The 16,867-nt window shown below is 41.4% G+C and overlaps 1 protein-coding gene across 2 annotated transcripts in view; it reads right to left on the reverse strand.

The window, feature by feature from the left end:
* Window positions 1-16,867, reverse strand: part of IQGAP2 (IQ motif containing GTPase activating protein 2) — a 1,674,846-nt gene that overhangs the window by 445,216 nt on the left and 1,212,763 nt on the right. For both annotated transcript variants that reach the window (XM_069627448.1, XM_069627449.1), the window contains one exon: window positions 15,942-16,082. In XM_069627448.1, coding sequence (XP_069483549.1) covers window positions 15,942-16,082 — 141 coding nt within the window. The remainder of the gene's footprint in view (window positions 1-15,941; window positions 16,083-16,867) is intronic.

Below are 16,867 nucleotides of genomic sequence, written 5' to 3' on the forward strand. Positions count from 1 at the left end.
TCCTTATGTTCTTTGTTTATTTCATTGTTAGGTTTAAAAACTAAATATAGTCCTTTCACTGTTAAAATGGTTGGGCCTTAACTTCCATATTCAGAGTACTGCAGATACCCCAAGCCAAGATGGAGGGCAGAGGCAGGAGTTCTGATTGGGTGGCAGGTTGACAATGGTGTGACTCCCAACATTCTAAACTGCCTTTCATTAGTTTAGTTTCCTGAGCTGGTCATGTTTCTGTTTATCTCCTATGTTTTGGGCCTTGGAAAACTCTTAAGAAAATATCTTCAACACTAAAAGAAAAAGAAACAACTTATTCAAGTTACATCTACTCTAAAGAAATTCATTTTCCCTGTGGAAGAGAATGCTGAGAGGGCTTCTAAAGCAAAAAATAAGCTAAGTACTTTTTATGTAATTAATCTAAATGAACTGCCAAAGTTAGCCTTATCTTCTGTTATTTTCTCCTCTGAAGTGCAAGGATTAAAAGACGCTGTGTTGTGAAGCCAGTGTTTTTACATGGCAAACTCATTCATCAGAGATTAAGTCATGAAAACATGGTATTTAAAGGCTATTAAAGTTAATGACTGCACAGGCAACCTTGTTTTTTAAAAGCAGCACCAAGAAGGATATTTATTTTTGAGCCAAGGTATTTTTAACAAAGAGGAAAATATATAAGACTTGTTTACCATATTATATGAGGAATCTTCCAAATGCATCTCATTACATGCAAAGACGTTTTTGAGGAATAACTTTACTTTAAAACTGCACTCAACATTAAATGGTATTTCCTTTGGTTGTTGAACTATTTCCATAAAGAGAGGTAAATGAAATGGAATGAACTGATTAAGGAAATAGTATCATTTTAAGGAAAACAAAGATTATTTCTGTGTTTTCAACTATTTTTTCAAGTGTGCTTCATTCAAAAGACTCATCTTCTTGAGACATTCTGGAGTTTGTGTTCACAGTTTTATTGACATTGTTTGGAAACACATTTTCTTTTCTTCAAGTTCATTTATTTCCACAAGGAACCTCCATCAGTTTAGTCACTTGTAATGACATTCAGTTCATTGGTTTTCAGCAGCACAGTTATGAAACATGACCACCAAAGTTTGCTTTTAGGGTAAAAGAGTTGGAGTTATTTCAAAACTAAAAAAATATATAGAAATAATTATCATCCTCTGGGCTTTTTGCAGAGGGTATTCAGGTAGGATTGTTGATATTCATAAAATAATAGTTGTTTAGTTTTGTAATATTATTTAATGCTTAACAATTTTCATTCATGCAGAGACCGGATGAAGATAGAAGTTCCAGTGTCTGATTTGTTATTTTATCCACTTTTCCCCCTTCCCCCCAGGGGTGTCTAGTACTCAGCTGTTCAGTTTAGTTGTGAGCTAGACATCTTAGTGGGATCGTGGGACTCAGCAGCTCCTGCGTTGGATGTGGATATTACCAGCCTGACAACACTCTGCAACAACTGGAGGAATCTTCTGGAATCCCAGAGGGGGCCGCTCCAGAGTAATTCAGTTCCAACCCTAAAATATCTCACATACAATCTCTAAAATATTATGATTCTTAAATGCCAATGTATCCTGTTATATCTTGTTTTTAAAATAAGACTGCAAAATGTATCCGGATGTATAAAATGTTTATGTTCGCCGTACCATTAATAGTGGTGGAAAAATGTCTAGGAATGTGTGTTGCCGCTTTGCTTTATCTTCCTAGGAGAGATGAAACCATGGAGACTGACCACGGAAGAAGACTTGGGGATGGGGAGCAAAGATCTGAGGGGCCCGGGGTACCGCCCAATACTCCCATCAGGACCGGCAAGGAGAACTGATCGAACAACCCTGATGAAGGAAAATGCTGAACTGTGCCATCTGCGGAATCGAAAGAAGATGATGCGGACATCCCAGAATGTGGATCAACACATCCTTTGCACCCGACTTCCCCTCGACTCGAAATCAAAGCGCAGTCGGGCGGGGGGGCTTGTCGGGGGTTTTGACCCATGTTCGAGTTATTATGCTGCAACACTTGGTGCTGTGGGCTTAGGAAATCCAAGATGGCAGAAAAGCCCACATTTGCGCCAGGATCCAGGAAAACCGCGCAGTTTTTGCGCACACCAAAATGGTCGCCTGACCTACTACCCACCAGTGCGAGCGTGATGGGCCAGGAGTGCCATGGGTGAAATGTGTACAAAAGAAAAAACAGCAGTGCCGGTTGGCTCAAAAAGCGCTTTGAAATCACCTTTGTTTCTCTGAAATGCAAGCTAAAAATGCCTATTTTAAACATTGCAAGATATTCAAAAATCTCACTGAACACCAGCAGACATTTGGCAGAATGTATTCTTGTGTGCATACACAATCTGGAAAGAGAAAGAGCCCAAAATAATGAAACTGGCTGAGCCGTCGATGTCAGCAGCTGAAGTGAAATTGGACTGAAAGACACTAAAATCTAAATGTTTAAAATAAATGAGTGACCTACTGTTGAGTGTCACATAGTTTGCAACTGTTAAATGTCATAGTTTTAAATTCTAGCTGCATGTGTAAAAATTGTAAGTTTGATTTGGATGAAGAAAAACTGGGAACAAAAGTGACATTTAGCTTAAGCCTGGCTTAAAGAGATTGAATTCTGCCTGGCAACTACCCCCGACAGGAGTTGAAACTTGCTCAGCCACTCTTCCCAGGCCTGGCTGCGGGAGGAGCAGCTGGGGACTGCAGGAAACTGAACAATGAGCCTTCCTTGGCTCAGGCAAATGTTAAATTAGTGAGGGTCGTAAATGGCTTCCTCTTGAGAGAAACGGGGAGGGACAGTGCCTCTGTGAGCAACTTGAGTTGGAGGAAGTGGACAAACCAGAAATTCCACCATGTGCTTTGGGAAACCACACCCCTCTGGGCCAGAGCATACTTTTAAAAAAGATGGATAATTCATAGTACGGACTTGTCAAAATTATATAATTAATATCATTATTCTTGTGATTGTTCTGTGCACATTTTAAGAGGTGTTAGAACTCTGTACCATGTTCTGAGGCAAAACCCCATGAATTATGGAGATTGCAGACACGCTAGAAAAATGAAAATTTACTGGAAAATGTGTAGAAAGGCGGTGAAAATCTGTGTCATTTTTGGTAAAAATCCAATATTGGTAAACCAATCAAAAAGCGCAACATGTTGTCATTTCTTAATCCAAGCTCTTAGAAACATCAGAGTTGGAACAGAGACCTACCCGAAGTAATATATGATATGTACATGTAATGTCAACCACTTGTGTATTTGGGAAACCTGTTAGTTATGAAAAATTAATTTTCTAAGTAAAAGCAAAGGGGCGTTTCTTCAATAGACTGTATGACTCTGACTCACTGCTCCCTTCTCAAATCAGGTCAAAGAGAAACCCTTGACCTATCAAATCGTGAGTGGGGTGGGCAAAGAAAGTTAGCATCCACACCCATTTTCAAAAGACATAAAAAGAGCCACTGGAAGCCAGACAGGGACATTCATTTTCCAACCTTCAACTGAATTCCTGCGCAGCACGCTGACGGAGAACTCCGGAACTTCACTCCAGAACTTAAAGCAGAGGGGCCTGGACCACCAGCTAAATCCTTTTTCAGCAGGCCTTCAGAACCCAGCAATCCAACCAAACTATTCTACAGCCGGGCGAGCTGTTGAATTCTTTGCCAAGAACTTTTGCCAGTACCGGTAGCAGACCCAGAAAGAAGTGCCGACAGCAGAACCACAAACCAGATCAGAACCAGAGAGACCAGAACCAGAGATCCAGACCAGACCTGCAGAGCAGAGCTGACCCAGATAGCTGTGACTTCAGAACCAACCGCCTGGAGTCCAGTCCCAACCTGACCAGACCCTGACGGCCTATTTCAAATTCATAGTGTGAGTACCCAGCTAGAACTGTGCAGAACCCATCTCTTAGCTTAAAATAATCTGATTCAAAACATTTGAACCTGTCGAGAACTGCATCATAGGAATCGTGTGTCCCTTCTCCGATTTTCAACCTGTAAAAGTGTCATTTGCCATTTTGAATCATTATTTCATTTGTGAAAAACCACCTTCATAAAATCGTCCGTATCTCTTGAACCGTTGGTGATAGAAGCAAGATTTAACTTGTGTTTTAAAGCTGAGATTATACGCTTTCCAACAGGCTCTAAACTGACTTGCTACTCCTTATAGTTCCTCCGTAATTGCGCTCGACGCACGCAACTAAATTGCCGCGATTTGACATTTTGCTTCATTTCAGCCACGTGTAAAAATATTTGTCTTTTGTTTCCATTACGGAATTCGTTTGCAACCTGACAATCATTCATAGAGCATTGCTAAAATGATCCTGAACTAATTTAAAGTAGCTATCACCCACCCTGAATCTCTTATAGGGAATTAAAATAATTTTTAGCATATTTTTCCCTACTTTGCATACCACATTTAAAGTACTTTGCCTGCGTTTAAAATCATCCCTGTTTCTCTAAGCTTGCTGGGGGGGAATTGGAACTTTGTATTGCATTTTTGTTGGTATTCTTGAAGACTGTGTGCTCTCCTTCCATTTCCTTATATTGCATAAAGGGGAGGAGTGAATTGTCAAAAGGAAAAGTGATCACATTATCTCTTGTTGAAATCATATCAAATTATTTCTGTGTTGCATTCTGTCCCACCTTGCATTTCCTTGAACCACATAAAGCATTCTCTGCTACCTTAGTCCTCTGTTCTTATTCATAAGTAACCAAGAACTGTGCTACTGTAGGATTACCTATTGCTGATTACTGCTCATATTCACAAGTGTGCTATCAATTATCAATTTATTTATACAAGTGTGACATATATCTATTGTTTAATTTTTCAAATAAACCTTTTTAATTTGCAAACCAAACCTACTTCTTGGCTCAGTGGGGTCAGGGGGATTCTAAGAGAGGGGCGTTATACAAGGGTTCATCATCCAGATTATAACTTGTCATAAAAATATATAAATAAGGGCTTCCCTTGAGGAATCCCAGACAAGGCACTGACTTAGTGGGAATGCTTGATTGGAGTCAATAACATGTGGCACTTCTTGCACTTAACCCCCTCCACTGTCCATTCTCTCTCTCTCTCTCTCTCTGCACTTGCACGTTCTGAATGCTCACAAGGCCCAGTAGGATGCCACTGCCTTTTGCACATCATTGTTCTTTTATTCCATTGTCGCGAACCAAGCAAGTGCCAACAAGTGCCTGTTAGCCTGCCGGATACGCCGCTCTGCCGTGCTGTGGCTGAACTTTGGAATATTGCATTTTTTTCATCTTTTAAGGGTGAGCCCTTTAGCTCACACGACTCAACTGGACCCTATTTACATTGAAAGTACTTTTTAGATACTTAATAAGCTTTTAAAAGCCTTTAAAACGTATATTTTTTCCTTTCTTAGGTAAGCCCCGCTCCAAGCTCCCAGAATCCTTCAAGAGGGCCAGGCCGCGCGCACCTGCGCGCGCGCACCAGGCAAGTGCCAACAAGTGCCTGTTAGCCTGATAGCCGGGAGCTGGGGGCTGCGAATTCAAGGATTTTGTTCGCCTGCTCTTAAGCTCAAAAAAAGGGACGTGTTTTCACTTCTTTTTGTAAACACCACTCGCTGCTCGTAAGGTCTGTTTAGATCAAAAAAATGAAGATTTACGTGAGAGGTATGAGAGCTCCGTAAGAATGTACCTATCGTCTTCTTGTGAAATGGTTTCGTATGCTTTGCAACCTGTAACATTCAAAAGGACACGAAGGCAGTCTATAGCCGGCTGTCAGTAGAGAGCTTAAATGGGGAACATATACGGATAGACAAATGTGTTTTCTTTATCCCTTTGGCACACTTCTTGTCAGCTGTTAGAAAGTTATTTAAGTTTGCAATTCGCAATGGAGGGAAAGTCACACATTTATTTTGAGACTGTTTGTTGAATGAAGAATCAGTTATATCACAACAACAATTACAAAAGATCTTTCTGCTCTTTAAGCGCGAGGTATCGTAATAACATAGCGGCAGCTATTTATGTAAAATAGATTATCTCACGTAAGTGTGAACGAGTGATCGTGAAAATAACTCACTAGATAATTTACAGCTCCGCTTTTCACTATTATGATGCTTAGTCGAAAAACATTTGTTTAGCCGCCGCTTCCTAAACTTTGGCACGTGTGCTGATAGCTTTCCATACTGAAGTCTTCTGAGTTGGAAAGCTATTGGAAAACTGTTCTTAGTAAATGAACACACGCTTGTTATAAATTGGGAGTAGGTATCTGTTTAAAACTATGACCGCCTGACGCTTATGCAATTTTTCAAAGTATGTTTTTTTTTAAAACAACAGAGATTTCACTCCCTTACTTATAAATAACGGGATAAACGTTTTTCCTAACTCTTGTCATCTACAGAAATATTGCATTTAACTTAATACTAGGTAAAATGTTTAGATCTCCGGTTAGTCGCCGTTTGCACTTAGTACAATTATTTATTTTTCCTAAATACGCATGTAAACTTCAGCTATTCCTTTTGAATAGTATTGTCAATTAAGAATAAAGAAGACATGAAGAAAAAGACAATATGCTCTAAAAAGGACTTAGCTTTAGGTCCCATAGTCTTTAATACACAGAAAAGTACCTTTTTAAAGGATATGGCGATGCCCCTTCCACCTTCCCCCAACCTAAGTACAAATTTTCATGAATACTGTGTTGAGAGCGAACCTCCACAAAGTACCGATGTTGAATTAGCAAAAATTGCAGATTAAATGGAGGGGGAGAAGAGCAAATGGGAGGAAGTAGTGCCTCCCCAATCTCAGCTCCTCTTTGATGATGAAGTAGAGAGGGGGGGGAGGACAGCTGAAGGAATCTTTTGAAGATCGGGGCGTAAGTTCTGAAAGCATAGATACACAAAATAGTTCCATGGCAGATACCCCACTAATATTCACCAAGGGAAGAATAGCACAGCTCGCTATGATGGGCGAAGAAATAGAGAGCTCACAAGGTGATCAACTGGGGAAAGTTTTTCTCAAAGACGGTAATCTCAATAACGCTAGTAGGGAAAGGACTTTTATAACAGTCACACTTTGCGAACTAAAAGAGTGGCTCCAGACAGAAATCTCTAAACAAACAGTGTGCTTGGAGCAAATGTATGAGAGAATAAAAGTCATGGAATTTCGAAGTGGAAATGTGGGCAAAATCATATTGGATCACAACATAGCAGCGCCTGCCAGCGAAGTGAACAGCGCAAAAGGAGTTGAAAATAGTAAGGATGCAAATAGAACACTCAAACAGAATGACAGGCCCATCCCTGATATAGGACCAACTACACACCCCATTGAAGATTTGGGTGAAATAGGTAAAAATAACGAGGCAGAAGACAGTGACTTAAAACTAGTCGTATCTAAAAATGCGAAAAAAAGGGAAAAAAAAAACAGAGTGCTGAAAGCAGCAGAATTAAAAACTGGAAAGGCGTCATCATTAAAATTCCTACGCAACATAGGTAAGGGGCTAACTGGTGAACAAGTAATCAGTGATATTGTTGAAGAGGCCAATAAAGAGGCTTCTAAGGAAGGGCACTCCTTTGAAAATGGTCCTCATTATGAAAACTCAGATATAAGACTGAAGGATGCACTTAAGGGGAAAAACCCAGACAAAAATGAAAGAAGACGTGGGCCAAGAAACCACGAAATAACATCTAAGGACTTGGTTAAGGGAAATAAAACCAGGAAAATAACAAACAAGGGAAAGGAAGGAAAACAAATGATTGATCTATCCAAATCCCCCTTACAAGTAAAGGAAGTAAGAGCTGTGTATGACATCTTTAAACCCCCGATACCAGTGCCCCCGAAACACCAATATATGACTCCTCACAGTGATGGGAGGGAGAGTATATGGGAAATAAGTGGTGATATGGAAAAAGAAGAAGAATATAGATATCCCAAAGGTAGAGAAAGACAAATGTACGAAAGTAGTAATGAAAAACAAAAGGATGGAAACATAGAAAGTTCAAAAGAAGTGGAAAATATGACTGTTGAAGAAAGTGTTAGGAATATAGTAAGGGAAATATTGAAAGAAAAGAACTGGAGTGAATCACAACCCACTACAGGAACAACAAGTGAAGAACCAAGGAATAAGAGAATAGAAGTAGGTAGAGAGTATGAAGGGGCAAGAGTGAGGATGGAAGAGAGTGAAGAATACCTTAATAATGGTAATCAGTGTAGTTTTAAGGAACAAATGATTGGGGGTGGGGAAGGTAATTACAGATTGAAACCCTGGAAACTCCGTAAACCGAAATACCCAAATGCACCCGGGCTGATATTACAATATTTGTTCGAGGAAGGAGGTCCAGTCTCTCTAAATAGGAAGAAAATCCTGGAACTTTTTGAGGAAATCCCTGAACTAAGACTAATTACATCCGAAGACATACAACTGGTGGATTTCATACATGGCTGGAGATATGACTACATTAGGTTGGCAATCTACTCTCCACTGGTTAGGAACATTATAATGAAGGACGCAGATAGCCTTCACAAATATGGTTATGATGTAGGGATATGGGAAATTGAAAAGGAAGTGATTGAAGAGAAAAATAACCTCCGGTGGAACCGGGATAAATCTGTAAGACAGGATGCAAACCACATAGATAAAAGTGAAAACTTGAAACTAAGGAGAGTGGCAGAAGTCCTTGAAGACTCAATTGCGCAATTGAGAGGTTTAACCCAACCTCTTTAAGCCTGACAGCATTATAAAAATTTTGAGCTGGAATTCTAGGGGAAATAAACATTTAACAGGTAATAGTGATATTTGTGTGTCCCCTAAATTGTCAGAATTTCTCTTCATACAAGAAACTTGGCTTACAGAGAAGCTCTTGTGAGATGGTTTTGTAACCGCCTCTATCCCGGCTATAAAAGGTCTGTTGGGTAGACCTAAAGGTGGAATAACTACACTTGTTAAAAAAGCAATTGGTTTGTTAAAGCAAAAAGAAGAGTGTGACATATATGGTGAAATTCTTGGAACAGTGTGGTCTAGAATAGTGGGAGATAATAAAGAAACTTTTTTCCTGTTGAATGTTTATAGAACCACGGATTCCAATCTCTCTATAATTTTGGCTAAACTTGACACACATCTTGATGAATGGTTTGGCAAATATGGCGATGCAAGTGTAATACTTGCTGGTGACTTTAATGCGAGTTGCAATCTGAATGATGTGGAATTATTGGACTGTTTTCTGACCGACCACCAAAATGTGGAAAAGGGTAAAAGGAAAAAAGTGGAAGGTGGTATGTGGTTGAGTTGGGCTTCAGGGTGGGGGCTGTAAAGGTTGGAAAATGAAAAAGCTACATGGGCTGCTAGGGGCGTTAGCTCTGAGATTGATTTTATTTTTCTTTCCGCTAATATCTTTGAAAAAAGTAAAAATCTTTCATGTGAAAGAAACCAGTATGAGTGACCATTCGATGCTAATGTTAGAATTAAAATGGCTACCGAATAACCCCAACAGGAGTGATACAAATCTAGGGAATCTAAGGGTGACATATAGAGGAAACCGTGTGTGCTGGTCTGAAAAAAAATGAATGATTTCAATATATGTATGCTGACTGAATTTAATACTTGTAAATTAGAAGATAACATTGAAAGATATTCAGTAAAGGGCTTTCCTGAATACCTGAAAACTGTGTTAGAGGCAGACTCTACATCCATGACTAATAAAAAGCACAAACATGCATACTCTATAGAAATTAGAATGAAAGAAAACGAACTTCGAAGGGATATATGGAAAATCACTAAGAGTCCTACTTTTTGTATGAACGATGTTGAAAAAATCAGGAAGTTAAAGCAGAGGTATACCAACTGGTTTAAATTAGAACGCATTCGTATTACCCAGGTAGATGGGGAAAAGATGCTAGAAAGTTTGCAGGGTAAAAACACCAGGGCCTTTTCGGACCTTATAAACTATAAAGAAGAACTGAATTAGAAAAAGATGTCAAATCCCATATCTGAAGATGTTTGGATTAACTATATTGAACACATGTATACATCTGAAATTGCTTTAGAGAAAATGCCACAAATTGAGAAATGGGACTTAGATATCGCCATAGGTATTATCGAGGAGAAGATAAAGAAATCTAACCCCTCCAGATCCCCTGGACCTAACAAGCTAACTAACAATGTCTTGCGGCACTCCTCACACCTATGGGCCAAGATTCTTTACATTCAATTCCAGGATATAATGGAGTCTCAAACCATTCCTGACTCTTGGAAATTATCTTATATGGTGCCAATCTTTAAAAGGGGCTCAAGGGTAGATCCTCAGAATTACCGTACCCTCAGTATTATGGATGCAGATTCCAAATTATTTACCGCCATTATTCTGGAAAGAATCAATGAATGGATTCTAGAGATGAACATACTTGATCCTAGAATAATAGGATTCCGTAGAAATATTGGTACGGACTGTGAAGGACTCTTGATAAAGTGTCTGCAGACACTCGCCTGGAAATCTTTGGATGCACCAATTTATGTTGCATCCATGGATTTAAGCAAAGCTTTTGATTGTGTAAATAGAAATCTTCTGTGGCAGAGGCTGGATAGTTATGGTATCCCAAAGGGGCTATTAAGCATTATTATATCACTGCACAATGAATCTAAAACACAGATTAGACTGGATTCAGATGGCCTTCTGTCTAGAGAGTGCTCTATTGAGAAGGGCATTAGACAAGAATGTATTCTTGGACCCACTTTGTACAATCTCTATGTTGCAGGAGTAGGAATGGCATTGGACGCTTCAGGTTTGGTTTCTCCTAAGATTGGGAATTTTAAAAAAATTAGTTGGGTGAGCTATGCGGATGATTTTCTGCTTATAGACTCTACGCCGGCGGGTCTACAAAGACTCATTACAACTTTTGGTAATTACATGTTGGAAATGGAACTAAAGATCAATTCAGGTAAATCTGTTGTTATCAAGCTCACAAAAGGATCTGTAAAATGTGGTAAATCCAAGTTCGTGTGGAACTGGGATAGCAATAAACTTATAGTTAAAGATAACTTTCAATTCCTGGGGTATCCTGTAGTAGCTAAGTACAGCAAAACCTTTTTGATAAATTATCTCAATTCAAAAGTCAACAGTATGCTAATTCAAATGAAGAGAGTGGATAATAAGTATGGTAAATTCTCCCTTCAACCATGCAGAGAATTTTATAAAAGTAAGCTACTGCCTACAATTATGTATGGTACCGAATTCTGGCCAAAAACGATGGAGACAGAATATAAAGCTATCGAAAGCAAAATCTGGAGATCCATACTATGTTTTCTGCCTAAATGTATCCCCATAGAGGCAATAAGATATGAACTGGGCATACAATCACTCGATAGTTTGATTCAGTGGAAGAAACTTTGTCTTATGAATAAATGTGAACATTCTAAGGAAAGAACTCTTCATTCCCTGCTCAGAGAGAATGATACCGATGGGTTTATTGCTCAGCTAAGATCAGAATGTGAAACTCTACTCCAAGAAATAGGTGCTACTATGGAACTATTGGGAAAAAATCCTAACCTGGTAAAGAAAAGACTCAAGTTGCATGATTGGGAAAAAACTTGTTTGAAAATTAGTGACTCAAAGTTATATACTCAAATACTATCAGCAGGGAAAGGAGTAAATGAAATGGAGCAGTATCTAAAGAAATTTCCGAGTAAAAAAATGAAAGTTGGTTTTATGAGATTGCTCATGAATGTGTTGTTGACTAATGAAATAATAAGTACAAGAGCTAGACAACTCCCTGTTGACGGGTCGTGCAGATATTGTAAAGACAAGGGAGAGTTGGAAACCTTACGCCATCTCATGTCTGAATGCCCTGAGCTAGCAATTAAAAGGGAAATGGATTTTAAAGACTTTGTCTACAATGTATGGTTACTGAGGGATCTTTTATGGATGAAAATGCTACATGGAGAACCAATGTCCTTGAGAATAAGAGTTTTATCATTTATAGAACAGGTGTGTGAAATAGAATAAATTCTATTAAGTTGTATTAGGATTGTATTAATGAACTAATATTGCAAAATTATTATGTAATGTACAATAATTAATTGTGAATTGAAAATTGCAAAATTGTAAACTGTAAATTATGTATTCATAAGATTTTAAAGCTATGAATTGTTTTCTTTTCCTCTTTTAAAAATGTTGTAAAAGTTTGTAAAAACTAAAACAAATAAAGATTATTCCATTGTCTTGTTTTGTTCCCTCCCCTTTGCCCTGTGGGCGCTTTGAAACACTATTTATTGATGTATAAGCGCCCTACAAAGGCGCCGCAGATGTTGGGGAAATTCCTTCCCCTCTCCCACAGAGTGTGCTGTCGGGTTGCTGTTCCGTCGGCTCCTGCTTGTAGCTGGAGTCCACTCTCTGGACTATATATGGCACATTATGTGATGTCTCCCACATCTTTCTGGCTTCCCAATGAGATCTTGTTGCATTGCTGTTCTGACTCTTTCGGCTTGTTTACATAGTATCTCTGAGAGTACTCCGGATTCCACCAGAGAGGCGCAGGGTATGGGAAGCTGTGAAAACTGTCCTATGTCCCATACCCTGCCCTGGAACATCCCAACGGGCAAGCATGCTTCTCCTTGGTCTTCCTCCTCTCTGGGCCCTCGTTCGCCTTCACCGCGTGTGGCACCAGAGCGAGTGTGCGCCCGGGCGATAGGTGTGTCATTGTTGGAGTCTGGGTCACCGGTGATGTGGCCTGTGAGCAAACTGCCTGTACTGGCACACCGTCATTTGTTGTGGATGTTTTCGTCAATGCTTGCACAGGCATTATCTATCTATTTGTCCTCTGAAGAAGCCCCGCATGCCCCACATACCTGGCCCTTGTATAAAGTTTTGGAATCGTGCCATCAACAATTCCTCTGCTTCACCTGGGAGGGGTCCATGGCCTGCTGCCCCAGTAGGGAAATTGTTGAGGGAGGGCCCGAGTGGTATAATCCCCAAAGGGTACATGTGAACCTACTTGCTACGGCTGTTGTCCCAGGTAGGTTTCGTGGGAGGGCACCGTCCACATCACACATGGTACGAAGGTTTTGGCTGAGCCCCTTGTGATGTCGACACACAGCTCTTTGGCTGCGCTTCTCGTGAATTCGAGCTCACCGGTGCCTGCAAGCATTGCGCGGTTGCGACCTTGCTTGGCTCTTCTGGGGGCTCTCCCGGCGTGGCTGAGACACATCTCTTGTGGGGTTCTCCCAATGTGGTGACTCGCACGTGAAGACCTGTTTTCTCTGGGCTTTCTTTTGCACTCTTAGCGGCGTGTGCATGCTTGCACAGGGCTGATGTTCCAGCACATCAGTGCCCGAATATAGACCATCCTCACCCCAAATATGGAGGGTAGTCGTTTCCGCTCTTCCGTGTCATGTTGCATGGGGTACCCGAGGGAATGAATCCCTGTCAGGCATACGAGCCCTTCCGTTAGCAGCCGATCTCGGCTGCATACGTGGTAATCCAAAAGCTTGCATTTTAGAAGGTCTTTCCCCCTCGCGGTCGTAGCGCCGTTTGTACGGGACGGGGTGTCACACGAGTCTCTATGGGGACCCCAGGCTCGTGCCCAGCACGTGCAGGGGGCCCACACACTCTTTTCTTGTTTTTTTTTTTTAGAAGGTCGCACACTTACGGCACGCGCGTCTCCTTTTCACGCCATTCGCCTAAACGCTGGTGTCATGTAAATAGCCCTTATTAAAGAATCCGCAAACACAGTTATTCGGGAGCCGAACAACAGAACTGAGCCCCCTGCTGTTCTGTATTTGCTGTGGGTGGGGGTGGCACTGGCCACGTGTATGCCTGCATGTGTGCATGCATGTGGGTACTCGCTGGCATAAGCGGTAACGCGCCTGAACACTAATCGGGAGAGCTACTCGCTCTTACAATGTTTAAGGCGATTACCCGATAGTGATAATAGTAGTATAGGTTTCGGAGGGTATGCAGTCATAACGAATTGAAAACCAAGAGTGGAATTTTAACTAACTGAAAAACAACGAAAACATATCACATTTAAAATTATATATATAATGTGCGGGTGCGGTAAGGGGTTAAATCTGGCGGGGAGGGGGTTCAAACAAGGGGAAACGGGGAGGGTTTGGGGTGAACCCCCAAAACCTTAAAAAAATGTGTATATATATATATATATATATATATATATATTCGTTGTTTTGGATTAGTTACAAATGCATTCTTCGTTTTGTTGGTTAAAATTACATGTAACCGTTTCGGAGTAATGATGGGGAAGTAGAAAACGCATTGTTCCTGGTTCTAGCTTTCAAACTGGGATGTCCTGTTCTAAGACATCTTGCTGAGAAATTGCAGTGCATTTTTCTTGAATGCAGGAAACGGCTTTCTGTTTCCCTGTCTGCATCTCAAGTCAAAATGCTTGAAATACAGTCACAGTCGGTGTTTATTGACTGCATTCAGAAAACATTCTAATTGGCCAACAGGCTCCATGAGCTAATCTACGATATTTGGAGCAGATTGACTTCTAGCGCTCAATTATCCCATAGCGCCAGGGCGCCGCCGTGCCTCAACAACAAAATACTTCCAATAATATTTTGTCAAATTAATACAGAGCAGTCGGGTTTACGTGAGATTTATGTATATGACAACGAAACAGTGCCCTCTGCTGGAAGCTTGTAAAATTTGAAGGTCCTACACTTACGCAGCCACTTTCAATTTGTCGACCCAAACACATGTCCTGTTATCAGTTCTCTAGCGACTTCTGTTATCAGTTCTCTAGCGACTTTCTATCTACTATTGCTTTACAAATTCGCAAAAAACTCAGATGAAAACATCAAGACATACATACGCTGAAATGTAGCAAACATATAGTCAAGAACACAATCTAATGTGTAGTTAGTTGGTGAACGTATCTAACCCTTATCTTTCGCATGAAGGTTTAAACATCTTGCTGTATATGACATTAGGACAACGATTTTATTTGACTGCTGTATCCTGCTACTATTGCGTCACAGCCGTGTAAAACGCTTAGCATGTTCCAGTGCCAGACTGCTGCATTGAGGATATATTGCATTTTCTCTGCCTCCCCTGGAGAGGCATTACGTCCTTCTAAGTTGATGTGGGAGGCATGAGCGGCGAGGCTTGCGTCTCTTCGCCTTCAGGCAACAGGCTGCACTCGGCTCTGCCACCCACCCCCCACCCCCCCACGACCCATGCCAGAAGCGAGGGGATGACGCAGTAGAAGAAAATGGGGTGGGCGGGGGAATGAATGCGATACAGCTTTGCTGCGCGGTAGTCGTAGTTTGTAAACTGGAGTGAGGGGCGCAAGCGGGCAGGTATTTTTTTGAGTATTGGGCGCGTGGTGGCGAAGATGGAATATCAATGTTTGCATGCTACCCACACGCACCCCTCCCACTCCTCCACGCAAAGGCAAGGGATGGAAAAGAAACAGGGGCACACATTGCAAAAGGGCAACTATGGGGTGCACTTCACCCCAGGGTTCCAAATGACATCATAGACTGCTTCACAGGGATCTCACTTGCTGGACCATATTCCTGCAGACGAAAATGTCGACGTGTTCACTGCCACAATTATATGTGCGTGAGTGGGTTAGGGTAATACATAATGTGAGGGGAGTATGGGAGGGTCAAAGGGGGGTCTCCCCTGCATATAATAGCACGGAAATAAAAAATAAAGTAAAAATCGACGTTTTCATATGGAGGATTTTTTATTCGCAGCAATCGCATAGATCCGATAATAATACATCTACATGATTCTTTTGTCCTGGTTTCCAATTTGAACATTATTCTAATCGCCAACCATAACTATAGTTTGGACTGCCCAATGGAGAGGAAGTCATGAGAAGCTGCTTTCTGCTCATCCTCGTGACATTTCTAGACACGCACGGGATTCCACACGCTTCATGCTTACTATGACAGACCCCCGCGCCCCCCACAGATCCCCCCAGTATTAAGGCAAGAAGGCATTATCAGTGCAGCACTCACGGGATCATGTCGAGAGATGAGAAGATGGACATCAGCACCTTATCGGTGACGGTTCGCAGACTCTGGATGGAGGACTCCAGGCGGTTCCTTACTTCAGGGTGCGACAGGGCTTGTTCCATGGTCACGTCATACGGCAATTTGCTGCAAACAAACAGGGGCTTGAGTTGGGATTAGAAGGCATGCTTACACCAGTAACCAATAGGAAAGCAGATGCAATATAGAGAGACGTCACGTTCAGTCAAACAGCCAAGCACTTCAGTCCATTTTCAATATCAAAAGGGGGAAGAGGCACCCTTCCTGGATGCCCAACTTCGCTTGGGTGCTACAGCCTTTCTACTGTCCAATCCTGGACGCATGTCCACTGTCATCTCAGCACTTCGAAAATAGAGATCCTCTACTTTCCTCCCGCCTCTCCCACCCCTCCTCAGCCGCCTTCTGGTATTTCTTTCCCCCACTCTCTTACCTTTTTCGGCTTTTGCCCGCAAACTTAGGGTCACTTTTGACCCTTCGCTTTCGTTTTCCTCACATATATCCTTGACTGCCAACACCGGGCACTTTTTTTCTCTTTACTATATGCAACATTCACCCTTTCCTCTCTTTCCACGCTGCTGAACTCATCACTTCCTCCATTTTTGCCCAACTTGAGTACTGTTCTGCCTTACTCTTTGGTCTTCGTATTTCCCACCTTACTCCTCCTCCTCTTCGTTCTGTATTTAACTTCGCTACTCGTCTACTCTTTCTGCGTCCATCTTGATCCTCCTTCAGGTCATCTCTTAGTTCCTTCTTTCTCCTCCCCTTTGCCTCTCGCCTCCTTTTTCACTTCCTCTGTATAGTCTAAGTGCTACCACCATCGACTTGCCTCTCCCTCTTTATCTTGCATCTCCTGTCTCATCTTCTACCCTCTCAAGGTCCTTTTGCTCTCAACA

The sequence above is a fragment of the Ambystoma mexicanum genome, chromosome 6p, assembly GCF_040938575.1.
Source record: "Ambystoma mexicanum isolate Mex_15411 chromosome 6p, UKY_AmexF1_1, whole genome shotgun sequence".
Taxonomy (NCBI): Eukaryota; Metazoa; Chordata; class Amphibia; order Caudata; family Ambystomatidae; genus Ambystoma; species Ambystoma mexicanum.